The sequence below is a fragment of the Marmota monax genome, unplaced genomic scaffold, assembly GCF_021218885.2.
Source record: "Marmota monax isolate L192 unplaced genomic scaffold, Marmota_monax_Labrador192_F-V1.1 WCK01_AAM20220418_F8-fsc00426, whole genome shotgun sequence".
In the NCBI taxonomy this organism is placed as follows: domain Eukaryota; kingdom Metazoa; phylum Chordata; class Mammalia; order Rodentia; family Sciuridae; genus Marmota; species Marmota monax.
Genome location: NW_026695037.1, coordinates 260,641 through 283,233, shown reverse-complemented (window position 1 = coordinate 283,233; position 22,593 = coordinate 260,641). Strand labels below are relative to the sequence as shown.

The following is a 22,593-nucleotide window of genomic DNA, read 5'->3' as shown; positions in this document are numbered from 1 at the left end:
ATCCATTGGGTAAGACCCCAGCTGTGGCTGACACTCTGATTGAAGCCATGCAGGTGGGCAAGGGTGTGGTTAGGCTGCTCCTTCCGGTCCATCCTAGAGTGCAGCAGGGATTGGAAGGGGCACTTAATGTTTCTTGGACCCATGTGAAGCTGGGCTTTGGGGCTGTGAAATAAAGCAGTGATTACTCATCTACTTGGCCACTGCTGGTCTTTCTCCTTCAACATTCCAAACAGTCCGCCTCACACATCCTGATGTAAATGCCATTGATTCCGATGTCAGTGCCAATGTCACCTCTTCCAGCAAGCACATTCCATCAGCTTATGTGTCATTTCACACTAGACAACCAACTGTAAGAATGGTGAGAAATGCAATAGTTCCATCTGGTATTGGTGTCTGGTAGGGAAAGGGAAATTGGGCAGAGCCACAGCAAGAGGTGACTTGGAATAGGGCAGGTGGACAGGTACAGGAATCAACCTAACAGGGTGGTATTTGGGCTAGAATTTCCCTACAGTCCTGGTTCCCTGAGAGTCAACTTCAGTGGATTGTTTCCTTATCTGTAAAATGGGATTGATAGCTCTCAGTCCCAAAGGGCTCTTATGAAGTTCAATTGATTAATTCATGCAAATCTTTTAGAGCATATGAAAAATTTTTTTTAAATATTTATTTAATTACTTTTAGTTTTCGGCAGATACAACACGTTCTTTTGTATGTGGTGCTGAGGATCGAACCCGGGCTGCACGCATGCCAGGCGAGCGCGTTACCGCTTGAGCCACATCCCCAGCCCAAGCATATGAAAATTTAAAGCACATAAAATTTAATTTTTTTATTTGTTCTTTTTTAGTTATACATGATAGAGAAATGTATTTTGATATATTATACATACATGGGGTATGTATAATAAATAAAGCTGAATATAATTTTTGTGATTGTACAAGATGTGGTGTTACACTGGTTGTGTATTCATATGTGAGCATAGAAAAGTTATGTCCAATTCACTCCACTGCCTTTCCTATTTCCATCCCTTCTCTTCCCTTCATTCCTCTTTGTCTAACCCAATGAACTTCTGCACTTCCTCTCCCTACCCTCCCTTGTTGTGGGTTAGCATCCACATGTCAGAGAGAACATTCAACCTTTGGTTTGGGGGGACTGGCTTATTTCACTTAGCATGATAGGCTCCAGTTCCATCTATTTACTGGCAAATGCCAAAATTTCATCCTTCTTTAGAGCTGAGTAATATTCCATTGTGTATACATACCACATTTTCTTTTCTTTTTTGACAAATTGGATCTCAAAACTTAAGACCTGAGGAAACACTTCTGAGTTTAAATCTTAGCTTAATGAAAGAATGCTAAACATTTTTGATAACACTGGGATTCATGGCAACCCTTTTGCTACCTGGGACTTGCAAAGACAGTGAATATAAATGAAACTGTGGGGACCCTGAGACTGGTGAGGTTACTGCTACCTCCACAACTCTGGATTCAACCTGGGGTATGTGACCTCACATAAAAAATGATCTTAGAAAGGAGAAGGAAGAAGGAGGCAATAAAAGGCCAGGGAAAGAGCCAAGGCAGTTTATTTAAAATGACTATGAAACCTTTCTCTGCATAAGAAAGAAAGGTGTGGGCTTCTTGCTCAGCCAAGTCCCTCTGCATATTTTTTCTTCTTGGGCTCATGAACAGCTTCAGGGTTATAGACTGCAGGATTTGGTGTGTGGTTCATTTTCACTGCTGATGGCACGATGGGAGTCAAGTCCACATCAGGAGCAAGGTTCGGGTATGGCATGGGCAAGCCACCCACAAGTGCTGTCCTGTGAATGCCATGCGGCTGGGAGCCTGCTTCACTGTGTTGGGGGAAATCCCCCATAGAATCCTCCACTAGAGGCAAAATTCTGCATGTGCCTGCTCCCTCATTCCTCCAGGCTAGGGATCCAGGGCCCTCCACTCACTTTTTCTTCACTGGGACTACTGCAGTTTGCACCATGTTCCAGAATTGCCCAACTGAGGGATCCACATCATCTGAGTTGATGATCTTATCATCTCACTGAAAGTCACCCATGAGTTCTTCCTTTTCTGCTCTGGTCTCTGAATGTCCATATTTCCTTCCTTAATGTGAGGATAGAAATCCACTTCTTGTGGACAGTGTTGAGCTCTGTCAGGTTATCAAGCTCAGTTTCTTTCTCTGGAAGTCCCAATGGGTCCTTGAATTCATAATCTTCATTCATCTTTTCCTCTCCTTTCACAGCTGATGGCAATGTCTGAGGTTTCTTGTGCAGTGTGTGCCTTTGTGGAAGTGCCAAATGAGACTGTGGAATTTGTTGTGGCTTGTGAGTTCCAATTGAGTGTGACCTAAGAAAATGCCATGTGTACTGTTTTTTATTTTTATTTTTTAATATATATATATTTTTTAGTGGTAGTTGGACACAAAACCTTTATTTTACTTACTTATAAATAAATAAACCCAGGACCTCGCACTTGGGAGGAGAGAACTCTACTGCAGAGCCACAACCCCAGCGCCCCCCTACCCCCACCCCTCGGCATGTGTACTGTTAAGTGCTACATCCTGTGTGGCCAAACTTGCAAAGCTGATAAGACTCTCTTTTTTTTTTTTAAAAAGAGCGAGAGAGAGAGAGAGAGAGAGAGAGAGAGAGAGAGAGAGAGAGAGAGAGAGAGAGAGAGTGTGTGTGTGTGTGTGTGTGAGAGAGAGAGAGAGAGAATTTTTTTTTTAATATTTATTTTTTAGTTCTCCGCGGACACATCTTTTTTTTTTATTGGTTGCTCAAAACATTACAAAGCTCTTGACATATCATATTTCATACATTAGATTCAAGTGGGTCAACATCTTTGTTTATATGTGGTGCTGAGGGTCAAACCCCAGGCCGCACGCATGCCAGGCCAGCGCGCTACCGCTTGAGCCACATCCCCAGCCCAGAGCTGATAAGACTCTTGCACAGAGCCTCCTCAAGCAAGGTGTTTCCATAGCAGCTAAGCATCCTATGCCTTGCATAGAAACTTTCCCAGGCATCAGATATGCCACAGTCATGAAGTCATCAGAGACCCTCAATCTGTCATTGTTGTCCCATTCTGCATTGATATCCATGAAAACTCTCTTCAGATTCTTATGGTAGACTGATGCAGCATGAACCTGAGAGCAAGGCTGGTGGTCAATGGTAAAGTCACACAAATCAAGTTTTCTCCCAAATAAATAATATTTTTTCTCACCAATAATGAGTTTCTCAATTAATTTGTCTCCTTTGACTACATCCAGATGTAAACCAGGTGGGGGTTTACCTGCCCAGGTTGGGTAATTGAACAGTGGGAGGCTGGAGCTGGAATTTGGGGCTGTGTCTCCCCCTCCCATTTGGCAGGCCTGAAGCACACCAGGAAACTCCCACATTTTCTTTATCCATTCCTTTGTTGAGGGCACCTAGCTTGGTTCCATAGCTTGGCTATTGTGAATTGAGCTGCATATACGATTTATTCTGTCTTTCCTATTCCCATCTCCCTTCCCTTCCCTTCATCCCCTTTGTCTAATCCAATTCTATTTCCTTGCCCCTTATTATGTGTTTTATTAAAGCAGAGCCATAATTATTCTAAGTACAGCAAAGAATCTCTTCTCTCCAACATTTATCCTGGTGCCCTGAAAATGGAGAACAGTTTTTTTTTTTTTTTTAAACCTGGTGGAACAACCAGTATGAGGAAGTCCTAAAGTAACACACACACATACACACAAACACACGTATGTCCATAAATGTGCACAAAAAAACATACATGCTTATACACACACATTCACACAAACCCACATACATACAGTTGTTTATTAATATTCATGCATATGCATGTACACAGACAAGCCCATTACATACACCCTTCAGATCTGCCAACTCAGCCTTGGGGTCTGATCTATTCTCACTCAATCTCCTTTAGGAAACTTAGGCACCTGAGGGAGAAGGACCAGAGAAATTTTGACCCATGTGAAGTAGACTCACTTCCCAGGCACTGTGGGACTTTCTGGGCCTTATGTATCCCTGCTCCTAGAACCCTCCTAGAGAAGCAGGAGGTCCATCAGATCAAGACTGTGGAGTTCAGAGGCAGCCATGGGACTTGGACAGCCTCTGAACTGGGGCACAGTCTTAGGGCCTGCAAGAGTCTCTAGCATCTCTCTTCATCAGCAGCTTCTCAGCCTGTGCTCCCTCCAGCGAGGAACCTCCCAGGCTCTGCTACACCACAGGATGTTACTACATTAACCCCAGAAGTAAAATCGGCAGAAGTCGTAACTCAGCCCTTTGGGGTGAGGCACTCTTAGGACACCAGTATGTGGAAAGCCTGACCTCGTCATCACTTGACGTCTTCTCCAGTACACAATTCCCACGATGAGCAGAGGTATCATAGCAATGAAAGTTACAGTGACTACAGCTTCAGATTTCTCACTGGTGTGTTCGTTGGGCTGAGAAAGTGGATCTGAGAAGAGAAGGTGAGCAACTCTTACCACCAGTTTTCAGCCCTGACTTGGCTGAAGGTTTCTGGAATGCCCCCTGCTTTCCCCAATAAACAAGTCCTGTACCTTCAACTTCTCCTTACCGAATCTCAGGGTGAGGGGCTCAGGCAGCCCCTCATGATGCACATGGCAGGTATATCTCCGCTCCTCTCCAGCAGGCACCACCACGGCTGCCCATTTCTGGAAGTTTCCATCCCCTGCAGGCCTGGTCTCCACTACCTCCATGTCCTGACTCTGATCTTCCCCATCCCGCTGCCAGGTCAGGGAGATCTCAGCAGGGTAGAAGCCCATGGCCCAGCACCTCAAGGTGATTTTATTTTGGTCAAGGAAGGGATGGTAGGTCACACGTGTAGAGGGAGGCTCTGTGGATAAAGCAGGGAGCACCCATGCAAAGACTTATTGTAGTAGCTACTCTAATAACAAAGAAAATGCAACTCATGATGGTTTGGCTACCAACCAGGGCAAGGCAGGGGGTGTCAGCTAGGCAGGTGTGGACTAAGTACTATGCTAAACTGGGATCCAAGGAACTGTCCTAAGAGCTCAGTCCCAACATTCTTTTTTAGAGCAAGAGCCATGTCAAGACTCTCCATCTTCTCATCAAGCCACTGGTCAGTGTTTCCAGATAAATGTTGATAGGTGCTCAGAGCTGCCATATCTCTAGTGGAAAAGGGGCAAAAGTGTAACCCCCGCCCCCCCCCCCCCAGCCTAGGAACATGCCCAGAGGTCATGAGAGCAGTTTTGCCCCAGGGAGGACTTAGAAAAGGGGCAGACAGCATTTTCCAGGATACTTGCTCAAATCCATAGCTCCTGCTGTGTGGAAGCCCCCTTCAGTACAGTGGCCCTACTCATCTACACAAGAGAGCCTATATCCCTATGCCCAAGTAGTCCTGGGGAGCTTTCCATCAACTCTGAAGAAAGAACCGAATGGGTGGGCTGAGGGAGGTCATTACCAGTTCGGTTCAAGCTCTTCCCTCCAAGCTTCAAATATCTCCGCAGCCACAAGATGCATTCCTTTTCCAAATAGCTCTTGTCTTTTTCTACCAAATATCTATTGTCCTCCCACTTCTGCTTGGTGTGGCGAGCAATTGAAGAGACTGCAGTGTATTGAAGAGTGTCCAAATCCAAGATCAGGTAGTCACTGCCATCATAGCCATACTGCCAATGCCCCCAGACTCTGTTGTTTTCCTGCAGCTCGCAGCCATAGGTGAACTGAAGGGTGTGCAGGCCTACCCATCCCCCAGACAGGCATGTCAGTAAGGGCAGATGTACCCCATCATGGTCCCTGCTCCCTCCACAACTGATCCCTTGGCTTCTCCTTATGTGAAGTTCACACTTTGGACAACTTAGTTTGGTCCCTGATACTGGTCTCTTTTATTTGCCATTAGCTCTGCAGCAGTGAGCGGTCTATGCTGGGTTCCAGGATGTCTTGAAAAAGAGTTGGCATTGCCATGAATTTGTCAATTGGACAAATTATTCAACCTCCATAGCTCTCTATCTTTTGTACATGGAAAGGTTAGAGCATGACCACATAGATTTCCTTCTGTGTTAATTGTATCAGATTCTAATCATATCAGATTCCAATCATATCATTTCCAGCTTTCTGAAAACAGGATCACTGTACACAGCATTAATGTCAGAGGATACACCTCTGTGCTCAGTATTAATTCCTTGAGGTTCCAGAGAAGGCAAACTTAGCATTAACAAGCACCAACTTGTGCTGAAAACATAATGAATTTCAAAGTCAAATATAAATAACTCTGAGACTGCCCCAGCTTGGATTAATTGTGCCCTCCCTTGGGGTCCACAGTCCACAGGATCAAGCTTCTAAACCAACACTCACAAAGTATACCAAACTTTGTGCATTGTCTCTCCCCTTCCATGTCATGAGCCCTTTGCAGGTTGTGACTACGCTGGTATCTGTCCCAGTGATCTGGCAAACCCTGTGGAACACATTCTCCTACCAGTATCAACTGGTAAAAAGCTTCAGTCTTCAGCTTTCATTATACCTCTCACTGATTTAAAGGCCCTTTACAAACTTATTTCAATAATCCCAAGCAGTCAGGAGAAACTAGAGACCAGTAAGCTACATTCTGTTCCCTGAATGCACTCTGCCCAATCTCACCCCACCCTTGGCTGTGCCCTAACTTCTGGCTGCATGAAATGTATTTATCTTCCTAGCCCAAACCATACACATCCCATAGGTTCTATCCAAAGTTCCATCTCATTCATGAAACTCTCCCTGACCACTGGATGTCTTGTCTGTCTACTTCATTAAACTATTTTTCTGCTTCTCATTTGGCATTTAAGGAGGTACTGGCTTTTGACATCTTTTGGGATGCCTTATAGTGTCAGTAACATGTTTCCAGCCCTATGGGTGCTTCCCCATAGTAATTGTAAGTGCTTTGAGGACAAACACTTGGTCATGTTTTCTGGTTGTCCCCCTCCAGCACTGAAAGATAAATACTAGGTATATATCTGCAACCCAGTGAGTCTGCTGAATATTGAACTAAGAATGTCCATAGACCTTGTCCCCGGGGACCAAACTGGGCTAGCTTTTATTCTCAAGTGAGAACTTGTCAAAATACTTGCTGAGGGCCTCCGGCCTGTAGGGCTGGGGTGAGGCTGCTTGTCCTGCTTTCTCCCAGGCACATACCTGACAGCTCTCGAGGGAGCTCTTTGCTCTGACTCCCATTCATGCTGCTGTTGTAGTACTGTTGCACATTTCTCAGACTTAACTGGAAAATCTTCATCCGAGTCTTGAAGATCTTAGTCTCATCATCAAAGTATTCTGGCTTTTCCTTCAACCAGTCAACACAAGGATCTGCCTTCATCCCCTCGCTGTCAAAGTGAATAAAGAGTTGGTTGTCCACGAAGCCAGAGGCAGTAAACTTGGGGATGCCTGGGCGTGATTCAGACACAGCTGAGTAGAAATACTCCAGAGAGTGCGTTCCTGAGGCAGAGATCATGGATTCAGGTAAGCTTTGGTATTGGTTGAGGATCTAGCTCACAGTATGTGAGGGATGAGAGAGAGAGAGAGAGAGAGAGAGAGAGAGTGTGTGTGTGTGTGTAATAGAAGAGACAGGGCATATAGCATAAAACAATGGAAATAATGGTGCAGAAGAACCCACCAGCATAAGTGCATTCAAATTCCACATTCTATACTCAGAGAGAATTCAAAGAATTAACAAAGAAATGTTAAGTGCAAGATCTCAATAAAAAGTTTTTATGAAGAAATTCTTGATCAGGGCTTGGGAAGAAGGATCTGGAGTACAGGGAGGTTTAAAAATAGCCCCGAGGGCCAGGAATGAGGGCGGGGAATGACAATGCTTGAAATAGACTTCTCCTCCAGGTCCCTGCTATAGTGCCACAACAGTTCAACTGCAGAGGCAGAGGCCCCTCCCCCCACTTCCGGTTTAGGCACCAGTGCTGGTCTTGCAAGTGTTTCCCTAGACCATTTTTCCCTCACTGTAGGCCACTTTCTTTCTTATAGTTCAGCTTATTTATAGAAAAAGTGGACAACAGACAGTCTTTAGCCTTACTTCTCCCAGCTCCTGGGTCTGGCTTCTATTCCCCAAACTTTGGATCCTTTATTGTCCCTCATCTGGAATCTCTACTGGCTACCTTTGGTCTTGCCCTCTTCAGGTCTTTGCTGAAATGTCACTTCCTCTGGGAGAATCCACTTCACTCCCCACCCCTCACTGCTGGCAAGGTGAGCTTTTTCTGCTACTTTGCCTCCAGGATCAAGGGACATCACATGATTATGGACTCACTTTCAGCTTACCAACAAATCCCACAGAAATAGCAACTTTTCTTTCTTGTTACTCATTGTATTCTTAGTTCCTATAACTACTGTATTAGTTAGCACCAGAGAAAGAAAACTAGAGGAAAAAAAAAAGTTAGGATGAAGGAACTGCCTCATGCAGTTCTAGGAACAAGTGAGAATTGTTTCATGCAGTGGAGGTGGGGGAAAATTCAAAATCTGCAGGGGAGACAGGCTGGTGACAAAAATCTGATGTTGCAGCTCAAGTCTGAAGTCACTGTGGAGGCAAAATTTCCTCTTCCTCAGGGGCCTTTTTCTCTTAAAGTCTTCAACTGACTGGGTAAGGCCCAACCACAATTACGGAAAGCAATCTGTTTTACTCAAAATCCACTGACTTAAATATAAAACTCATCCAAAATACCCTTAAAGAAACATCTGGAATAATGGTTGACTAAAAATCTGCATTGTCCCAGGCTTGGGACAATAGCTTCTTATTAGTTTGTTTAAGGGAGAATGGCAAAGTAGTAGCTAAGGGGAAAAAAAAACTTTTATGTAAATTTAGTGATAGAATTTTCCTGGATAAGACACAATCAAGTGAATACATTAATGATGCATTTCCACGTGAATATATTGTTTGTGTGTGTGTGTGTGTGTGTGAGAGAGAGAGAGAGAGAGAGAGAGTGTGTGTGTGTGAATGAATCTCTTTCAGTTCTAACTACCCTTAAAACCAAGGATCAAAATGAACTCAGAACCATTGTCAAATACCTGTATCACAAATTGTTTGTTTTTTTTTGTTTTTTGGTGCTGAGGATCGAACCCAGGGCCTTGAGCATGCAAGGCAAGCATTCTACCAACTGAGTTATATCCTCAGCCCCAGTATCACAAATTGTTACAGCATAACTTTCTCTCTCTCCTTTTTCCTTCTAGTGCTGGGAATTGAACCCTGGACCTGGCCTATGCTAGGCAAGTACACTACTATTGAGCTACATCCCCAGCCTTTCTTATTTTATTTTGGGACAAGATCTCACTAAGTTGCCTGGTCTGGCCCTGGGACTTGCCATACTCCTGCCTCAGCTTCCCAAGTAGCATGAATTACAGGCCTGTGCCACCACACTCAACTAAAGCATACTCTTCTTAAAAAAAAAAAAAAAAAAAAAAAAAAAAAAATATATATATATATATATATATATATATATATATATATATATATTTTGTAGTTGGATGCAATATCTTTATTTTATTTACTTATTTTTATATGGTGCTGAGGATCGAACCCAGGGCTTCGCACATGCTAGGCAAGCGCTTTACCGCTGAGCCACAACCTCAGCCCCTAAAGTATACTTTTCAAAAATAATTAAGCATAGTTACATTGCTGTCACTTGAAAATATTATAATTAATAATTTTATGAGGTTTTTTTTTAAAAGCTGTTATTTAAATTATTTTATTTTTATCCCATCCTTTTGATTATCTATTTTTGGTACTGGAATTGAACCATGGGTGCTTTACCACTAAATGGCATTGCCAGCCCTTTTTGTTTTGAGACAGTTTCTAAATTGCTGAGGCTGGCCTCAAATTTAGGATTCTCCTGCCTTAGTCTCCTGAATTGCTGGGATTACAGGCTGTGCTCCACAGTGCCCAGCTTGAATTTCTATTTTTAAATATCTCATAATGTGCCAATGCATTGATGTACACTTATTTCATAAATACATAAATATTTTTAAAGTAAGGAAGAAAAAAAATAAAGTAAGGAAGATACTTTGAAAACATTGGCAGGAGATGGTGGGTTCAGACACCCAGTTTCTGGGGTTCTTTTTTAAATTTTTTTATTCTAATTTGTTACATATGACAGAATAATGCATTACAATTTATATTACATATATAGAGCTCCCTCCCTCTCCCCTCCCCCTCCCCCTTTCCCCCTCCCCTCCCCCTTCTCCTTTCCCCCTCCCCCTCCTCCTTTCCCCCTCCCTCCCCTCCCCCTCCCTTCCTCTCTCCCTCCCTCTTCCTTCCTGCCCCTCCTTCCCCCTCCCTCCCTTTTCCCTAGCTGGAGTTGATCTAATCTTCCCATGCTCTCCCTCCGAACCCCACTATGAATCAGCCTCCTTAAGCCCCTCTTTGTTGTTCTTGTGTGTATGTGTGGGTGTGTGGTGCTGGGGATTGAACCCAGGGCCTTATTCATGCGCTGCAAGCACTCTACCAAGTGACTCTCTTTTCTACGTAGCTTTTTTTTAAGTTGTTGATAGACTTTATTTTATTTATTTATACGCAGTGCTGAGAATTGAACCCAGTGCCTCACACGTGCCAGGCGCGTGCACTACCACTGAGCCCCAGTCCCAGCCCTTCTACATAGCTTTAAAGCTCCAAAACCGTCAATGTTGAGCACAGGGTGCAGCATTCAGAGGTGCGCCAGCTTCCTACTAGTCTGCACCGCCCGCCCTGCTTTGCCAGAGCCCTTGTTTCCCAGACGCCGTAGGCTGGCGAGTAAGGACCTGCAACCATCGCTAAGATTTTAGAAAGTTACTCCGGAATTGCAAAATGCCCTGAAGTTTTCCGGCTAGGGTCTTTCTCCCCTTCGAGTTTCTCCCACAATTCTTGACAGCCCGCCGCCCCAGTCACCCCTGCTGTTCCACTCACGGGCGCGGGTGCCCTTCAGGAAGCTCAGGAACACATGCAAGAGGACAAAAGTCCATAGCATTTTCTCAGCTGTGCTGTTGATTGACCACGTCACCCGGGAGTCCAGACCCACACTGCGAAACTCAGTTCCGCCATTAGCTCGAAGTGGAGGGAGGCGCTCTGAGAGAAACCAGAGTTAAGAGGATCAGTAAGATAGAAACTGTGGGTGGGGTGTGTAGAGAAGAGGTTTACATAGGGTGGTTTCAGAAATGATGAAGCCTTGAGCTATGGCTTCTTCCTCACCAAATGCAAATGTCATTACACCTACCTAGGAAAAAAACAGGGACTTTTGGAAAAGTGTAGATATGAATGTTTAATGAGGGGAAAATATTAAACATGAAGATCAAATGATGCCTATGTTAACAACAAACGTTCAAACGTTACGGGGTGGGGGGGGGGAGCCTGAAAATTCACAGAGATAAGATTCTGCTTTGGTGTTCTGAATTTGGATGATATCCTGCTTCTAATTGGAACATATCAACTTTCGTTTTACAGTCTTCAGTTGCGGTCTGGGGCTTAGCTGGTAGAGTGCTTGCTTAGTCTCAGCAACCCACAAAATTATTTTCTTTTCATTAAAATATCTCAATTATGGGCTGGGGGTGTTCCTCAGTGGAAGAGCGCTTGCTAAGCAGTGGGTGGGGTGGGGCTGGTATTTACTCCAGTACGAGAAGGAAAAGGGACACCCACAAAAAACCCACAACCAACATCTGCAGAAACTCAGAACCAAGAACGCTCAGGATCATTATTTCTCCCAACTTTAGGGAGGCCAGAAAGATTTCAGCGCTGTTTAGTGTGTGGACTCAAGTGAGCGGGGTCATTAAATGTTCTCAACTAATTATTTACATTTCTCTCTGACCAAGTAATTTTATTTTATTTTTTAAAAAAAATTTATTTCTTAAGTGTTGATGGACACAACACAATGCCTTTATTTTTATGTAGGGCTGAGGATGGAACCCGGGTCCTGCCCGTGCTAGGGGAGCGCTCTATCGCTGAGCCACAATTCCAGCCGGGCCAGAGTAATTTTAAATTTGCAATTTGCACTCCTCTGATTACTGTGGAATATGAGCCTTTAGCATATGAGCACAAACATATTCTGCGTCTAGCTCTTCTGTTTTCAGGCGGCCGCACTTTTCTTGCAAAGAGGAACGAGAAGGATGCAGTTGCAAGAAGTAAAAAAAAAAAGTCCGCCCTGGTCACCCAACTGCAGCCAACTCCGTAGTAAACAACTTGCCCAGGAGTTCAAACCCTTAAGATAGGAATCCAGAGAGCAGCCTGCCTGGCTTCTCCCCTTTCTCCCCCCTCTTAGAATTCACTGAGTCCCTGATAACTACTTTAATCTCTTTGGAAGGCAGGGTCCCCAGGCTCTAACAGCCTGCCACTAGGCCCCACCTATTAAAGGTCCCACAACACCTTAATGTCTACACACTCAGAACCAAGCTTCCAAACTTGAATCTTTGGGGGACACGTTGAAAAGTTCTCAAACCATAGCAAAGACTATTCAGATTTTGTTTCTTCTTTAGTTGATTTCAGCAGTTTGTGACTTTCCAGATATTTGATCTTTTCAACTAAGTTACCTAATTTGTTGGCATACAGTTGTTCATAACATTCTCTCCTCTTAAATTTTTTTTTTAGTTGTAGGCGGACACAATACCTTTATTTTATTTATTTATATGTGATTCTGAGGATTGAACCCAGGGCCTAGGCAAGTGCTCTACCACCCAGTCACAACCCCAGCCCCAAAATATTCTCTTAAACTTCATTTCTGCAAGGTCAGTGATAATGTCCTCTATTTTGTTTTTTATTTTGTTCATAGTTATTCATAGTGTTCCCTTTCTCATCTTTTAAATTTCAGTGAGGACATTACTGATCTTTCCATCCTGACTTTGGGACTTTGGCTGTGTGTGTGTGTGTGTTTTCTCTTTTGGTCAGTCTAGCTAAAGCTTTATCAATCAATATTGCTGATCTTTTCCCAGAACTTACTGTTACTTTCATTGATCTTCCTCGTTGTCTTTCTGTTTTTTATTTCATTAATTCCCAATCTTATTTTTACTCCTTCCTTCTTTCTATTGCTTTGGTTTTAACTTGATCATCCTTTTCTAGTTTTGGAATGTGGAAGTTTAGTTTTTTCATTTTATTTTACTTTGCAGTGCTAAGGATGGAACTGAGGAACTCCCGAACGCTAGTCAAAAGTCTCTATTGCTGAGCTACAGCCCCGGCCCAGGTTATTAATTTTAAATAGTACTTTTCCAATGTTGACATTTACTGTTATGAATATCCCTCGAAGCATGATACTAGCTATATTCCATATACTTTCTATGTTATCATTTTTGCTTACTCAGCTCAAAATATATTCATTTTCCCCTTTCTCTTTTGACTTGTTGATAATTTAGAACTGTGGCATTCAATTTCCAAATAATTCTAGATTTTCAAAATTTTCTTCTATTGTTGATTTTTATTAATTCATTGAAGTTGGAGAATGCACTTTGTATGATTTCAGACATTTTACATCTTTCAAAACTTCATTTCTGAGGTTATGACCTATCCTAGAGAATGTGTTGGTGTGCTCGGCAAGAATATATATTCTTTATTGGTGGATGAGATGTTCTATAGATGTCAGGTTAAGTCAGTTTTCACTATTTAGCCTTCTACATATTTGATGACCCTTAAGAATTCTCTAGGGCTGGGGATGTGGCTCAAGCGGTTGCTCGCTCGCCTGGCATGCGTGTGACCCGTTCCTCAGCACCACATACAAACAAAGATGTTGTGTCCGCCGAAAACTAAAAAATAATAAATATTAAAAATTCTCTCTCTCTCTCCCTCCTCTCTCTCTCTCTTTAAAAAAAAAAAAGAATTCTCTAGCTAGGTGTTCTATATTGAGATTAGGGTGTTTAGTCCAACTATTAATATTGAACTATTTCTTCCTTCAATTCTATCAGTTTTGTTTCAGATAGTTATTGTTTATAATCATTTTTACCTTCCTGATGAATTGACCCTTTTATTATATTACTGTGTCCCTAATTTTCTCTAGTAACATTTTCATCTTAAATCTATTTTGTCCAATATTAGTATAGCTACTTGAGATTTTTTTTTTTTTTTTTGTACCAGGATTGAACCCAGAGGTCTTTAACCACCCCTGCCTTTTTAACATTTTATTTAGAGACAGGGCCTTGCTGAGTTGCTTAGGGCCTTGCTAAGTTGCTGAGGCTGGCTTTGAACTCTTAATCCTCCTGCCTTCCAAGCCCCTGGGATTACAGGCGGTCACCACCATGCCCAGCTACTTGAGCTTTCTTATGATTACAATTTACATGGTATATCTTTTTCCATTTTTTAAAAAACTTTCATCTATTGTATATGAATCTGAAGGGTCTCTTATGGAGAGCCTATAGTTCGATCTAGTTTTTTTTAATTTGTTCTTTTTAGTTATACATGGCAGTATATTTTGACATATTAATTCAAACATGGAGTATATCCTATTCTCATTAGGATCCCATTCTTGTGGTTGTACATGATGTGGAGTTTCACTGGTTATGTATTCATATATGAACCTAGGAAAGTTATGTCAGATTCATTCTACTGTCTTTCCTATTTCTGCCCCCTCCTTCTCTTCATTCCCCTTTGTCTAATCCACTGAACTTCTATTCTTCCCCTTCTTCACCTTATCACGTGTTAGCAACCACATATCAGAGGATCTAGTTTGGTTTTCTTTTTAACATTTATTTTTTAGTTGTAGATGGACACAATACCTTTATTTTATTTTTATGTGGTGCTGAGGATTGAACCCAGTGCCTCACACATGCTAGGTGAGCGCTCTACCTCTGAGCCAAATCCCAGCCCAGAGGATCTAATTTTTTAAAAAAAATAATTGAGTCATAAAATCTCTGCCTGTTAATCAGTATGTGCAGTCCATTCACGTTTAATGTTATTTTTCAAATAGTTGTTTTGTGAAATAGTACTCCATCCATGGAATGCAATCCAATAACGTAGTCGGTTCACAGGTTTCTTTAAATTTTCCTTTAAGACTAATAAATAATCAAGTAACTTGTGGGAGAACAATAGGTATACTAACCCTGAGAATAAACATGTGGAAACAAAGGAAGCCAGCTAAGAAATAATTGATAGTCATTGAAAATAATAAATAATTAAGAAATAAGAAGGCAAGATCAATGGGACTAACTTCTGATGGGGTCAACTGAAGATCATTGTAAAGCTAGAATTAATGGTCAGAATGATGTAGGACAGAAGAGGCTGGACACCCGAGGAATTTTCAGGAAGCAGCGTTATTAGCTACAGCAGTCCAGAGTGGGCTATTGCCTAAAATTCTCTGGACCATGAGTCTGAAAATTCTTTGAACTTTATACCCATTAGGAGGAGAGGTTTGAAGGTTTACCTGAAAAGTACTTTTTGTTTCATTTTTTAGGCTAGACAGAGGTTTCACAAGGTTTTTTTTTTTTCTTTTTTCCTGCAAAGCTGGTATTTACAAAAAAGGTGAAGCCATAAACCAAATGCCCTCTGCAGAAGTTTTTGCTGATATCCAGTGTAAAAATTTTTCTGACAAGAAGAGAAGCTCAATTGTGATGAGGGGGTCCTGGAGAAGCTTATATGTTACAAATATAGGTAGGGGGTCAGTTTAGTAGGGGTTCCTGGTCTGCTCCAAGGGGTTTCTCAGTATATTTCAGAAGAAATATTACTTAGCCAGACACACTAAGATGAAGTTAGCCTGGTCCTGGACCTCGGCACCTGCATTAACATAGGACTGACCTGGGGAATGAAACCCCCCTGAATGGGAGGGTTGCCAAGACAGTTTTAGAAAGGACCAACTAGGGTCAGAAACTCCCCTGCCCAATGTGAAGGAGGAGTTAAACACTGGATTGGTGAAGGCTGCAGAAGGTGGACCCCAGTTCTAGAAATCATAATACAGTAATAAATTTGGAAGTAGCATTATGTTTCCTTTCTCTGCTTGTACTCAACTCACTCTCTGAAGTGTGTTCTTTGCCTGAGCCTTACTTTCACTTGTAATAAGATTCTCTTTTTTGATTTTTTTATATCTGTCTCTGAAGTTTCTCTTGTCGGGACACAAGAACTGAGGCTTGGACCTTTGGCTTTCCATTTGACTGTAACTGTTGGGTTTATGTTTGCCGTTTGTCATATATATATATATATATATATATATATATATATAATATATATATCTCATATATATGTATATATGTATGTTTGTCTTCTGTTGCTTCTTTTTTATTAAATATTTTTTTGAATTTTTTTCCATAGAGATTTAATCTTCTAATTGCTTAAAAGAGGTCACAAATTTGTGTCCCTCAAGTTTCTAGAGTTTGCATGCATATATGTTTTCACACTCTTAGCAAACAACTAAGGTAATAGTTAAAATTTACAAACCAGTTCTTTTTATATAAAGCTTTAGATTTGTGACATCTCTTGGGAAAAAGTATAATATCTAACAACACTGTTTCCAAATGTGCAGATTTCCACTGTGACTCTGCTGCTGAAGCAGACCAAGTACCCCCCCCCAACATCATAATTGTAATAATTAACCTTCTCCAGGGACCCCCACCCCCACCCCCACAATTAAGCTTCTCTTCTTGTCTGAAAGATTTTTACAAAGAATTTTAGCAGGATTTCTTCAGAGAGCTCAATGTGGTTGGAAGCTTCCTCTTTCTTGTGAAGGCTAGTAGAAGCTAAGTCTGCAACCAACCTTGTTACTATACAAAAGACACTGTCTCTGTTTTCTTGGTAAAAATGTGTAAAACCTCTGTATAGCCTAAAATATGAAAAAAAAAGAGTAACTTTTAAGTACCACCCACTATTATGAAAATTCCCAAGGGTATAAAAGTTCAAAGAATTTCCAGATTCAGGGTCCAGAGACTTTTAGGCATTAGTCCCTCTGGACCACTGCAGCTTAAATAAACCTGCTTCCTGAAAATTCCTTGGGTATCCAGCCTCATCCTATATCACTGCCTCTAAAGACAGCATGTGCTTGATGGGTGTGGTGGCCCTCAGCTTAATCTTAGCAACTTGGGAGGCTGAGGCCAGAGGATTGCAAGTTTGAGGCCAGTCTCAGCAATTTAGGGAGGCCCTAAGCAACTTAGCAAGACTCTGTCTCAAAATAAAAAATAAAAGGGGCTGAGGATGTGGCTCAGAGGGTAAGTGCCCCTCGGTTCAATACCTGGTATCAAAAAGAGAGAGAGAGAGAGAGAGAGAGAGAGAGAGAGAGAGAGAGAGGGCATGTACTTTCAAGGTTCAACCCACTCCTGTTACTCTCTTTCATTCCTCTGTTCAGGCTATCGATCATTTTGCCTGTTTTTAAATTTTATTTAAAGAAATATTAAGTATATTTTTTTGCATATGTGTTCTTTCATTCATTTTTTTTCATGCTTTCTAGCAAATCTTTAAATTTTTTAAAAATTAGTTCCTTTGAGTTAAACATAATATTAGGATTTTTAAATAGATACTTTATAGTAAGCTCCATGTCATTTTCTTCATTTTTGTCTATATTTTGGCTAACTTTTATGGTGGTTTTGCTAAAAGTTACAGCCTGCCCCTTAAGTTGTCACATTTTTCTTCGATAAATTCTAATTTAATTCCAGTAAGCACAGTCATCTTGTTTCTTTATGGTTTTGTTACTGCTCCTCCCCTTTGTGCTACTGTTATACCTATCACACCCATATGTTACACACCCCAAAATATAGCAACTTATATATTGCTTTATATAATTTTATGCCTTCAAAAAGGAATTGAGGTCAGGTGCAGTAGCGCACGACTGTAATCTCAGTGGCTCAGGAGGCTGAGGAAGGAAAATTGCGAGTTCAAAGCCAGACTCAGCAAAAGTGAGGCACTAAGCAATTCAGTGAGACCATGTTTCTAAATAAACTACAAAATAGGGCGGGGCTGTGGCTCAGTGGAAGAGTGCCCCTGAGTTCAATCCCTGGTACCAAAAAAAAAAGTTGAGAGATGAAAGGAGTAAGACACATTTAATTAATTCTTTTATATTAAAGTTAATTACCATTTCCTGGCACTCTTCATTTCTTCTTGTAGATTGGAGTTACTACTTCATATTACTACCTCATTCTACTATAGCTTTATCCCCTCTCCCCATCCTCTTTGCTATTTTTCTCATATGTGTTTGTGTGAATGTGTATGTACACATGTATCATATTTTATGCCACAAGTCCCAAACTATAATTTTACAGTTATTATTTCATGTAATTTATTTTCATTTATTTATTGGGGGGGATACCAGGGATTGAATTCCGGGCACTCAACTACTGAGCCACATCCCCAGCCCAAAAATACAAAATAAAATTTTGTATTTTATTAGAGACAAAGTCTCACTGAGTAGCTTAGCACCTCCCCATTGCTGAGGCTGGCTTCAAACTCAACAATCCTCCTGTCTCAGCTTCCAGAGCTGCAGGGATTACAGGTGTGCGCCACCGTGCCTGGCTCATGTAATTGACTTTATATTAGTTAAGAGAAGATTAAAATGTGTGGTATTTTAAAAATAATGATCGTCTTATTTTTTAAAATTTCTTCATCAGATTGGTTTTACTTTCTGGTGTCATTTCTTTTCATCCTGATGAACTTACTTTAATATATATCATACAACATATTTGCTAGAAATATGTCTTTTCAGTCTTTATTTATCTGGGAATGTCTTCATTTTGCCTTAGGCTTTGAAGGGAGGTGGTGCTTGATATAGAAATTGATTGACAGGTATTTTTTAAAAATAAATTTCCTGTAATTTGAATTTGCTACTGCCTCTGACCTCTGTTGTTTCTGATTTGAAGTAAGCTGTTTTTGTGTAAGCACACACACATGCAATACTGAGAGTGGGGTCATTACCACAACTATATCTGAAGATGTCAAGGAGCCTTTGGAATTGTTTAATAGGAGTAGGTTAAAGGAATTTGGAGGAGCAGGTTAGAAAAAGCTTAGAATGCTCTAAAGGGAGCATTACAGATAATTCTGGTGAGGGCTCAGAAGACCAGAATGCTGATGGTGATAGGTGACAGAAAGATATGAGTGGTGGGAACATGATGTTAAGGGAATAATTTGATAAGATAGGCCCACTGTGCTGACCCCCATGCTTTCTTTTCCAAGAAGCAATTTACCTGTAGCCTTGCATGGCTTAAGTGGACAAGATTTGCACTTTCCTCAGCAAACTGCCTGTTGTCCGCAGGAAAAATGTGGGCCTGAAATTCCAATAAGGAGAATACAAGTTACCCTAAAGCGGGTAATTTTGTGACCCTTACACAGACCAGATCCCGGAACTCAGAGAGATAAGGATAATTCCCCCTAACCATAAAATCTATAAGAACATTTTTCAATTAGAACCAGTCAGCCTGGTTGTAATTGTGACTGAGAGTTGTCATGGCTATTGGAGACTTGTCATCCTACTGTCAATCAAAAGTCAAGAGGTGGGCTAGGCGCGTGGCACACTCAAGCCTATAATCCTAGTGTCTTAGGAGGCTGAGATAGGAGGATGGCAACTTTAAAGCCACCCTCAGCAATGGAGAAGTGCTAAGCAACTCAGTGAGACCCTGTCTCTAAATGAAATACAAAATAGGGCTTGGGATGTGGCTCAGTGGTTGAGTGCCCCTAAGTTCAATCCCCGGTACCAAAAGAAAAGTCAAGAGGTGGAACTGGGTAGAACTCTCTGGGTACTTCCTGGAACCACCGAAAAAACTGGAGGACAGGAGAGGCACTGTATTTCTCTCCTCTCTGAGAGGACCCACTCTCTTTCTTGAGAGTGTCCCCTTTCTCTTTTTCTATCCCTTCTAGTAAACTCATGCCTATAACTGAGCAATTTGTCTGAAATCTTTCTGACTTGATCACAAAAATAGGGTTTATAGGGAGGTCTTTGGGCTGCCTCAATTTTCCAGAAGACCCCAGATATGTAACAATATGAATATGGGTAGTAAAGACCATGCTGTGAGGTCTCAGATGGTAAGAGAATTCTATTGGGAATTGGAGAAAAAATGACTCTTGTTACAACATGGCAAAGAACTTGAATTTTGTGGAAGGTCAAAATCAAGAATGATAGTTTATTGGCTGAGGTTTCAAAACAGCAAAACATTCAGGCTGAAGCCATGAGTATTACTGGCTTCTTTTAGTCAAATTTATAGTGACCAAAGAAAAGCAGAGTGAAAGATTTGAAAAACTTGCAGCCTGGCCAGTGATGGAGTAAAAAAGTTTGTTTGGGACAGCAAAGTATGGCAGTTGAGCAACCTCTTGCCAAAGAGATTAGCAGAAATGCAAGTCATTCATATAATAGGAAAGAAAGCTTCAGGCCACTCTTCTCTTTGCAGGCCCAATTAGAAGCCTAGAAGTGCAAATTTGTTTCAGAGACCTTCCAGGGCAAAATTGTTTCAGGAAAGATTCCTGAGGCCCAGACTTGGAATTCTCTTATATCTGAGATACATTGTGGCTGCTGTAGCCACACAGTGGGTCTAGATGCAGCATATGATGGCTGCAGACCTTGGTATTTTCCACATTAGGCTGGTTTTGCAAGAGTTGTGGGGTCATGAAGCTTTCACCAAGATTTCAAAGGAAAGCCTGGAAACCTGGACTGTAGTCCTTCAGGGAAGCGCCCAATGGAGTGATGCCTAGTGGAGCTATAGGACAGGAGATTCCAAGAAGATACAGCAACTAGCAGTGTGCCACTTCAGCATTGGAGAGCTATAGACATCCGCAGCCTCAGAGAGCAGTCATGTTACCTGCCCAAAGCTCTGGGGGCCCATCTTCTGCCACATTATGTTCTGGATGCTGAGCTTGGAGCTTTAGAATTTAATGTTTGCTCTGCTGGGTTTCAGTCTTGTTTTGGCCAATTTCTTCTATTTGCTTATTCCTTGGTATTTTTAATACCGAGGTGCTGAAGAAATTCAATATGTGCTCAGAAGTGGGTCAGCAAGGCAAATTTGTACTTCTGCAGAAGGGTGCGCCCCCAAAGGGAATATGGCAAGCAAGCACTCCTGGGAGGGTAGTCTGCCAATATTTATCCCTAAGGAAGCACTGCCATTTGCTCCTGATAGGAAGAGATTGGAGGTACAATTGGATACTTGTTAGGGAAATTTTTAAATGGCTCCATCCTGACCACATGGTTTCCTAACTTAGGATGGTTCCATTATACACGTGAAACTTAAGTTACAGTAAACATTCCTGTGTTGCATTACAGGCTTAACTTTGACAGAAAACAAGACAAATCTTACACTTCTCTTTGGAATATTTACCCAGTGCTTGTCCCGTGATTGTATCTCAGAAATATGTAAATCAATTTTCTTTTCTTTGTTTGCTTTTGTTTTTATTTTTATAGGGACCCACAGCTGAAAGTTTTCCTGGACTCTCAGACTTTGATCTTGAACCTTACACTGATATTGGAACAGTTAAGATTTTGGAACTCTTAAGGATGAAATGAATACATTTTGCATTGTGAGATGGACATGAACCCTTAGGGAACAGGGACAAAATTTTATGGCTTAGATGTGGTTTGAGTGTCCCCAATGGTTCATTGACACTGAACCACATCCCCAGCCCTTTTTATTTCATTTTATTTATTTATTTATTTTTTATTTTGAGACAGGGTCTTGCTAAGGGCCTTGCTAATTTGCTGAGATTGGCTTTGAACTTGCAATCCTCCTGCCTCAGCCTCCTGAGTTACTGGAATTACAGGTGTGTGCCACTGGGCATGGTGACTTTGCGTATTACATTATCTGATTAGGTTTACAATGAATATTGGTGTAGTATACATGGTGATAATACCAGAAGGGTAGTTAACTGAAAATATGATGTTGTAAGTTTTTTATATTTTACTGGATGTAGTTCAAGGTTACCTTAAGTAGATTGTGAAATTTAAAGACGCAGATTTCAATTTCTCAACCACAGTGAGAAATGAATGCAAATATATACAACTAATAGCTAGTAGAGGCATTAAAAATTTTAAAGAATTATATATGTAAAGTTAAAAAAGTATATGTAATGTTTCTGTTGTTAGTTATTCCTTTCTGTATAAGTTAGTTATCATCTAACATCATTACACTTTAGGTTTTTCTGCATTTCAAATTACTTGTGCTGAAAGACTTCTAGCAAGGAATCTGGTCCATTTTTGTTTACCAGATACTTGGTTTTGCCTTGTTTCCTCCCTTTTTGTCTATTAAGAGATTTATGTAAAATAAAATTCACTAATTTGAGGTGTAAAGCTACAGGAGTATTGGTAATTTTTCAGAATCATTAACTACTGCTATGACCAGGATATGCTCTTAGCTACCTTTGCCCTAAACTGTCCTCATCTGCCTTCCTGCTTGATCCTCTCCTCCACCCCAGCTCTAGATGACCACCAATCTCCTTTTTGATTATAATTTTAAATATTCTAGAATTTCATGTACATACAACCATAGAGTATATAATTTTGTTATAATATAGTTATTTTTAAGCTTTGTTGTGCTATGTTGCTTTGTTGTGTGTGTTTTAATATTTCAATTTTTTTTTTTTTTTTTGGTGCTAGGGATTGAACTCAGGGGCACTCAACCACTGAGCCACATCCCCAGCCCTATTTTGTATTATATTTAGAGACAGGGTCTCACTGAGTTGCTTAGTGCCTCATCATTGCTGAGGCTGGCTTTGAACTCGTGATTCTCCTGTCTTAGCCTCCTGA

At 41.3% G+C, this 22,593-nt stretch overlaps 1 protein-coding gene across 1 annotated transcript; it reads right to left on the bottom strand.

Moving 5' to 3' along the window:
* Window positions 1–1,559: 1,559 nt before the first annotated feature.
* On the bottom strand, window positions 1,560–11,091 carry LOC124081465 (HLA class I histocompatibility antigen, B alpha chain). The gene is given in 11 exon segments (XM_058573709.1): window positions 1,560–1,647; window positions 1,650–1,849; window positions 1,851–1,923; window positions 1,926–2,042; window positions 2,045–2,107; window positions 2,110–2,348; window positions 4,331–4,460; window positions 4,581–4,859; window positions 5,448–5,723; window positions 7,151–7,447; window positions 10,893–11,091. Coding segments are annotated over 11 exon segments (1,794 nt in total). The 5' UTR covers window positions 10,954–11,091; the 3' UTR covers window positions 1,560–1,588.
* Between the last annotated feature and the right edge of the window lie 11,502 nt (window positions 11,092–22,593).